Genomic DNA, 8,133 nt, shown 5'->3' with positions numbered 1-8,133 from the left:
TTCTTCCTGTTGATTCACAAGCTCGAGAGACGACGTGGAGCGATAGTCAAGGACTGAGGAGCCTACAAGGAGACAAGAGAGCGACTGGCACTGCGCCGAATGCCAGAGCGTTCCCTGTGTTGCTACGTAGTCCCGACGAAGCTGCAGATAAGAGTGAATGCGTCCCAAGAACGGAGAAACTGCAGTTCGTGTCGACGTCTAGTCTCGAAGCGCTCTCGGTCTTCCATCAGCTGCCTGTTGCCGGGAACTGGACGCTTGAGTTGACTGACACTGCAGCGGACGGCTTTGTCGGGACCCTGGACTCGTGGGACGTCACTTTCGACGTTGCTCCTTGCGTTCCTGCCTTCACGTGGACGAATCTGTCGTCCATAGCAACGGGAACGGCCCCGACCGCGCGGTTCCAGCACTCGGTTGTCGTAGTCGGGAGCAGTATGTTCATCTTCGGAGGCACAGCGGGAGGTACTGGCTCGGAGCTGAGCGACTTGTATCGACTGGATTATACCCGCAGTGTGGCGCTCGGTGTCGCGCCAACTGCTCGATGGACGCAACTTGCGTCTCTGACCGACAGAGAGAGCCCCAGTATCGCTGAGAGGAGAGTTCATGCAGGACGGGCAACGTTGCTGACTCCGTTTGAGTTGATGGCTGTCGGGCGTGGACTCAAGTCTCCTCGACGAGCGTCTCTCGGGTCCAGGACGGCGATGGCAGCTTCTCGCCTCGAGTCGCAACTGGACGTTCGTTTGAAGCGTCTCGAAGATCTGATCGACGGATGGAGAGCTGTCGCTACTGCATCTGGAGAGGATGAGAGCGCTCTTGACGAACAGCGTCCTGTGCCTCGGTACTGGGCTGCTAGCGCCTTTGTTTCCTCACTGCCAGGTAGTAAGGTGCCGCGTGTATTCCTGTTCGGCGGCCAAGATGACACGACGCTGCTGGACGATTTTTGGAGTCTGGAACTGGCTCAGCTAGATGAGGATTTCCCTCAAGATCGTCGAAAGAGTCAACGGATCAGAGCGTGTGCGTGGAGACAAGAGAACTCGGTGTACAGGACACAGTGGACATCGTCTTGTGGGGCAAGCAATACGGCAGCTGCAGTAGACGCATGGTGCGACGAGTATTACCAGTCGATTGGATTATAAACAACATAGAGTGTATCTATTATAATGAGAGCGGTTTTGCGTAGGAATCAAATTGCACATGGCCTTGCTTGGAAGTGATTGCTGTGTAGATGCTTGTTCAATCTTCCTTTACCATAACGTTACAGCAAGTTTGATAGGGGCCAGTATTGAAAGCTTCAACTTGGAGAGGATACCCACATTTGGCGGTGAGCAAGCTGGTACCAGCGAATTGGTACACTGATGCAAAGAATTTTTGGAGATACAAACCCGGATGGGTATTTTGCATCTGGACCTAATCTGTGTATGCTGATAATTCTTATTTGCGTTCCCCTCAATATCACGATCATTCTACCTCATAGCTCCCTGTTTACTGCAATAACGTATGAAAAAACACACCCTCATAAATATAAGGCGACGGAGTGATCCCGCCACAGTGAGTAATTTGGCAAGCACGAGCTCTCGATGGACAGTGTCGAGCGCACGAACCGCGGATGGGATGCCGGCTGACTGTTTACTTGCGCAAGTAGCTCAGCCACCAACCACTGGCTGGCCGCGTCCGCTGTTTGCTTTTCAGCTTCATTCGCGAATCTGCGTCGGAGACCACAAGCGCATCGAATTGCTGCCAGCGGGCAAGTGTTCATTGGCAGCAATTCGTCAGCGGCACCTCGGTAGTCATTCCTGTTTTTGTCCATCGGGTGAGTGAGTGCCTATTATCTACTGTAGTGCCACTCAATTTGCACACTCGCTCTTGTTTTGTACACCGTTTCTAACGTGATTGTTGTCACTTCAACAGCGGATGGGCTATCCAGTGAGTTGTTATCAATTGAGTGGCATGCATCCAGTCACTCACGTGAAGGTCGTGCGCAGCTCCAACAAGTTCAAGGCCTACAAGAAGCTCGAGCCCAGCTTGTCCCGGCGGGCATCTGGCACCGGGTCCGACTACTTGATTGCTGTCGAGATTCCAGACGATATTCATATTCATGTGTCTACACTGTCCTGTCAGACCGTCACACCGACCGTCGTTGGACATCATTGGGTTGACCAAGGCCTATCGAGGCTCGAGTCACCCACGCTGACAACTTGAAGCTGTTCAAGGTACGGCATCTGGTACCTGCAACTCGAAGCACGCCGAGCAACTGTCCTGGTAAGCTTGGTCGAGGGCGATTCATGGTCGAGCTCAAGTGTCATCAGCAACTGCGGATGAAGCGACATCAAGGTGCAAGTGAAGTTCAAGCATCGAGGCACCAGCTACTGGCACACAACAAAAGTCGAGTTGCATCGTAGACACATTATAGTGGACAAGTTGCATTCCAAGGCAACTGCGTGCTGTTTAACCAAGCTCAAGCTCAGCCGTGCTCAACCACTACCGTCTTCATGTCTGGGCTGCTCTCGGGCTATGACGATGCTTGTCAGTGCACCAAATCTGCTGAGTCCAAGCCATCAATGCTGTACGTACTGCTGTGCTCAACCAGTTCGCGTACGCGGTGCTGTGTTCACTCCATGCATCTACGTCATCAACGTCAAGACTCCTGCCTACCACTAGCCAACAGCCTTGTCGCTCCGTATGTTGACTTCGCGTGTCCCCGTGCTCGACTGGAGTCTGGTTCACTATGACGTACGCTCGATCACGTTGATGCGGCCATCCCATTCGCCTCGACAGTGCTCCACAGCATCGGCGGGATCGGTGGCTTTGCTCATGTGTACGGCAGACCTGCAACCTATCGAAGCCACATGGAAGTCACCTCCATAACAAGACCAAGAGCTCTCTATCATCCCGCGCATGCAGGACCTCGACGTCGTGAACGAGTTCAATCGGGTATGGCCGTTGTCCGATCTTCGGCAAGGGTCGCGTGAAGGTGATTGGTATCGGCTCAGTTCCTCGATGCGTTGGATACGCATCTGGTTGGTGTCGGCACTGTTCGTTGATGTCCCAGCGGCCTTAGTCCAGGTGGATCGACAAGTCTACGCAGAGCTGCAGCGTGTGGCACCTGGGAATCCAGTCTCTGCCTATGCGTTAGTCTCCTGGTCAGCCTTTGACAATGCGCTCGAGGCCTCTGGCGGTACTGCTAGTGTCGAAGCCTACGAAGTTCAGTACGCAGTGTCTGGGTCAGGCGTCTGGCAGTCGCTGGGGGATTCACTGACCGGATTTCGCGTCGACTTAGGTGCTCAAGCCACGGAACACGTGCCCAAGCAGCGTATTTTCACTCGTGCAGACGATGGCGAGTCCATCAACGATGGGTATTTCAGACTTGGCTTGTCGTATGAAGGCTCCAGTCCGAGTATCCTGGGCGGACGAGCTACTGCTGGTGTGGTGACGCCTCCGATCGCTTTCGACGCCAGTGCAGACGCCATGAAGACAGCGATCGAGTCTCTGGAGCAGGTCACACAGGTGCAGGTGGAGAGGAATGCGCTGGACGCTGATGGAGCGTTCGAGTGGATCATTCTCTTTGATCTCGTGGCGTACGACGGCGAAGATCCGCTGCCGTTGCTGTCGCTGTATACAGAGACGGTGTCAGCTCAGTGGACTGGAGACGGAGACCAAGTAGCTGTTCAGTATCTGCGCATGGCTCCGAGTTCTCCTGGTCGACATCGACGTATTTGCTCGGATGAATGCAGCTACCAAGTCACGGGACTGCAGACTGGTCGAGCCTTCAGCTTCCGTGTTCGAGCGCAGTATTCGTACGCTATTGGCTGGAGTTCATGGAGTGCACGTAGTGAACCACTGGAGATCCCAGCGACACCAGTACCGCGAGCTCCTTCAACCCCCGAGCTACTAGCGGCAACGACTTCTCATGTCACGATCTCGTGGCGTATGCGTCGAGAACTCACGCAGGAAAATGGCATCTTTGCTAGGGAATTCTTCCCCGTCACCAGCTTCCAGGCTCAGCAACAATGCGACAGTGAGATCGGCTGGACTACGATCAGTGAGCGTATACCGCCGGGGTTTAGTGGCAACAGTGACACCTTTGTAACTGTTGTTGCGTCCTTGGATCGTCCGCCAGGTTCCACCTGCGAGTTTCGAGTTGCTGCGACGAATGCCAACGGCCAAGGACCTTTCAGTTTGCCTTCAGCCAAATTCACAACGTTGCAAACAGCTCCGGGTGCTGTGGCGAACTTACGGGTAGCTCGAGACCCGCTTACTGTGGTCTGGAACACACCTGAGGTGCTGGGCGGTCATGCACTGGAAGAGCTAACCTACGATGTGGAATACCGCACAACTCTCGGCTCGACGTGGACGCGATTGCCAGCTGAGCTGGTGGACTGCAGCAGTCGACTCGCCAACATCTCAATGACGTCGCTGAAAGGATACACCACGTACGTCACGCGCGTCAGAGCGGTGGCTGAACGGCAAGCTGGTAGCTTCTCCCAGTCCGCAGAGTTCCTGACAGATTACACGGTTGAAGACGACTCGAACAGCGACAACGTCAAGGATTTAACCCTTGGAACACGCCAAGTGGTGATCGCTGCAGCTCGTCAGCAATGCGCTAACACACAGGACTGGTACTACGTCCAGTTGACTGGGAACGGCGGCAGTGGCGGCTCTACCAGTGGCGATGAAGCCAAACCTGGCGAGCACGGAGCTGTTCTTGTCTTTCCAGTCACGTGGTCGGGCGAAAGACTGGCGGAACATTCCTTCTTCTACACGGGAAGTGTCCAGACCTATCGAGTTCCAATTGACCAGTCTGCTCCTCATCTTGCGCATCGAATTGTTGCTCTTGATGTCTACGCCTGGGGCGCTGGGGGAGCTGGTGCGAGGTCGTCAAACGGAGCTTCAAGCGACTTGAGTAACGGCGGAGGAGGCGCCTTTGCACGTGGAGTTTTCCGTGTCAGTGCCGGTGATGCTGTGGACATTTTAGTTGGCGGTGGAGGCCTTCAAGACGGTCGGGGTGGGTTCAACGGCGGTGGAAACGGCGGCACAGGCGATTTCCCAGGCGGCGGGGGCGGTGGCGCGTCTGAAGTGCGCGTGAATGGACGAACAGCCGTCGTAGCTGCTGGAGGTGGCGGTGCGGGCTCGACGGATTACTGTTGTGCCCATGGAGGAGGCGGCGGTGGCTTGGATGAAGCAGAGTCTGGTCTTGCACCGGATGCGACAACGATCCCACTCGACTCACGTGTGACTGGACAAGCAGCTAGAGACGAATATCATTCCTCGAATGTACCGGGAGACACGAGAGACTTCGAGGGACTCTCAGCGAGACATGGACACCTCGACTGGGGCTTTGCTGCGAGTAGTGCAGACTACTCCGTTCTAGCAACTGGAGGCACAGGCGCCACGCCAACAACGGCAGGTGTGGCGGGGGCTGCAGGTTCCTATCGCTATTCTCTTGAAGGCACGTGTCTGTTGAACCCGCAGACATCTCTGGTGGACGTCGCCGTGTCTCCGTTGACAGCATCGCATTGGCCTTCGAATGGTCGAAATGGAAGTGGCGGGAGTGGACAGAGTGGCAAACAAGCGGGTGGAGGCGGAGGTGGAGGGTTTTTCGGTGGCGGAGGAGGAGGCGCAGGTGTTGACGGAGCTGGAGGCGGTGGAGGCAGCAGCTTCGTCTCCTTTAGAGACCTGTTTAATTCGTTCAAATCTGGGATTAGTGACGCTAGTCTGCGAGCACGAGTGAGTGACGAGACCGTAGACAAGCTCCGAGTGACTCCACTGACATCCTCGAGCGTCAAAGTGAGCTGGAAAGCTCCTCGTTTTGGCTTCTCCCAGCTCGTGGAAGGATTCGTGATCGAGATGGCCAATCGCTCCGTCAATGAGGACTTTCGTCTTGTACGTTTGGTCACTCTTCCGGCCACTGATGTCACGGAGAAGAGCGGTACTCTTACCCTCCACGGTCTTACGCCGACGGCTGCGTACCGTTTCCGAGTGAAAGCTTTGCTGCTCGATGGACGTGGCACTTTCAGTGATGTCGTTACGCTGCGTATGCCTACGAAGCCGAGGAATACGTGGAGACGTTGCGTCACTCGAACTGTAGACGAGGAGAACACGAGAGCAGGAATGCGCGTCACCAACACTCCTCCCTTGCAGCGATTTCCGTCTGCTAGACGAGGACATTCCCTCACATTGCTGGACAATTCTCTGTACCTCTTTGGAGGAATGGCGAAGAGCTACGAGTGCAGCCGAGCACACAAAGTGCCGTGTTTATTACAGCCGAGTCCACGATCAGTGTCCAACGATTTCTGGCGATATGATCTGCGCACGGAGACGTGGTGGTCTGTGCCTCCGCCAGCGTTGATACCTTCTCCAAGAGAGAAACACTCGATGGCAGTGGTGAATGACCGCTTGATTCTGTTCGGAGGACGGCAGAACGACGTGTCGGACGCAAATGACGCCTCGACGTGGGGACCTCGAGCCCTGAATGATTTGTGGGAGCTGTCGGTCTCCTCCAGTACAGCGAAACAGACGTCAGTGTCGCTGGATTCTCGTCAGCCATCGGCTTTGTCTATTCCGGATGGAGGACAAGTCTTTGCGCTTGGGAGGAAGAGTGGTAGTGCTGGTGGAGAGCAACTCTGCGTTGTCAACGTGTCTGTGAGTGTGCAGATAACACACGCGTGTCCGCACACACTTGGCTTGCAGGTGTTTGGCCCCGGACCTGCAACGTTTCCAGGTCGACAGCAGAGTGCTCACTTTCCTGTTCGTGGAGCGATAGTCAAGGACTGAGGAGCCTACAAGGAGACAAGAGAGCGACTGGCACTGCGCCGAATGCCAGAGCGTTCCCTGTGTTGCTACGTAGTCCCGACGAAGCTGCAGATAAGAGTGAATGCGTCCCAAGAACGGAGAAACTGCAGTTCGTGTCGACGTCTAGTCTCGAAGCGCTCTCGGTCTTCCATCAGCTGCCTGTTGCCGGGAACTGGACGCTTGAGTTGACTGACACTGCAGCGGACGGCTTTGTCGGGACCCTGGACTCGTGGGACGTCACTTTCGACGTTGCTCCTTGCGTTCCTGCCTTCACGTGGACGAATCTGTCGTCCATAGCAACGGGAACGGCCCCGACCGCGCGGTTCCAGCACTCGGTTGTCGTAGTCGGGAGCAGTATGTTCATCTTCGGAGGCACAGCGGGAGGTACTGGCTCGGAACTGAGCGACTTGTATCGACTGGATTATACCCCCAGTGTGGCGCTCGGTGTCGCGCCAACTGCTCGATGGACGCAACTTGCGTCTCTGACCGACAGAGAGAGCCCCAGTATCGCTGAGAGGAGAGTTCATGCAGGACGGGCAACGTTGCTGACTCCGTTTGAGTTGATGGCTGTCGGGCGTGGACTCAAGTCTCCTCGACGAGCGTCTCTCGGGTCCAGGACGGCGATGGCAGCTTCTCGCCTCGAGTCGCAACTGGACGTTCGTTTGAAGCGTCTCGAAGATCTGATCGACGGATGGAGAGCTGTCGCTACTGCATCTGGAGAGGATGAGAGCGCTCTTGACGAACAGCGTCCTGTGCCTCGGTACTGGGCTGCTAGCGCCTTTGTTTCCTCACTGCCAGGTAGTAAGGTGCCGCGTGTATTCCTGTTCGGCGGCCAAGATGACACGACGCTGCTGGACGATCTCTGGAGTCTGGAACTGGCTCAGCTAGATGAGGATTTCCCTCAAGATCGTCGAAAGAGTCAACGGATCAGAGCATGTGCGTGGAGACAAGAGAACTCGGCGTACAGGACACAATGGGCATCGTCTTGTGGGGCAAGCAATACGGCAGCTGCAGTAGATAAATGCACACTGGAGATGCTGCTGTTGTACGCATGGTGCGACGAGTATTACCAGTCGATTGGATTATAAACAACATAGAGTGTATCTATTATAATGAGAGCGGTTTTGCGTAGGAATCAAATTGCACATGGCCTTGCTTGGAAGTGATTGCTGTGTAGATGCTTGTTCAATCTTCCTTTACCATAACGTTACAGCAAGTTTGATAGGGGCCAGTATTGAAAGCTTCAACTTGGAGAGGATACCCACATTTGGCGGTGAGCAAGCTGGTACCAGCGAATTGGTACACTGATGCAAAGAATTTTTGGAGATACAAACCCGGATGGGTATT

The 8,133-nt window shown here is 55.1% G+C and overlaps 2 protein-coding genes across 2 annotated transcripts in view; both read left to right on the top strand.

Annotated features, from left to right (window-relative positions):
* PITG_20986 (fibronectin type III domain-containing protein) overlaps positions 1–2,196 on the top strand; it is a gene marked incomplete at both ends in the record, with an annotated part of 6,000 nt that extends 3,804 nt beyond the window's left edge. The window contains 3 exons of the mRNA XM_002895157.1: positions 47–1,011; positions 1,271–1,344; positions 1,906–2,196. Coding sequence (XP_002895203.1) covers positions 47–1,011; positions 1,271–1,344; positions 1,906–2,196 — 1,330 coding nt within the window. The remainder of the gene's footprint in view (positions 1–46; positions 1,012–1,270; positions 1,345–1,905) is intronic.
* A 1,522-nt stretch (positions 2,197–3,718) lies between these two features.
* On the top strand, positions 3,719–7,874 carry PITG_20985 (fibronectin type III domain-containing protein; the record flags this gene model as incomplete). The annotated part of the gene is made up of 3 exons (XM_002895156.1): positions 3,719–3,735; positions 3,810–6,741; positions 6,789–7,874. 3 exons carry the CDS (start codon positions 3,719–3,721, stop codon positions 7,872–7,874), a joined length of 4,035 nt encoding a protein of 1,344 aa, XP_002895202.1.
* Between the last annotated feature and the right edge of the window lie 259 nt (positions 7,875–8,133).

The sequence above is a fragment of the Phytophthora infestans genome, genomic scaffold (assembly GCF_000142945.1).
Source record: "Phytophthora infestans T30-4 supercont1.236 genomic scaffold, whole genome shotgun sequence".
NCBI classification, from domain to species: Eukaryota; Oomycota; class Peronosporomycetes; order Peronosporales; family Peronosporaceae; genus Phytophthora; species Phytophthora infestans.
The sequence above is the reverse complement of the archived record's forward strand: the minus strand, read 5'-3'. Positions and strand labels throughout refer to the sequence as shown.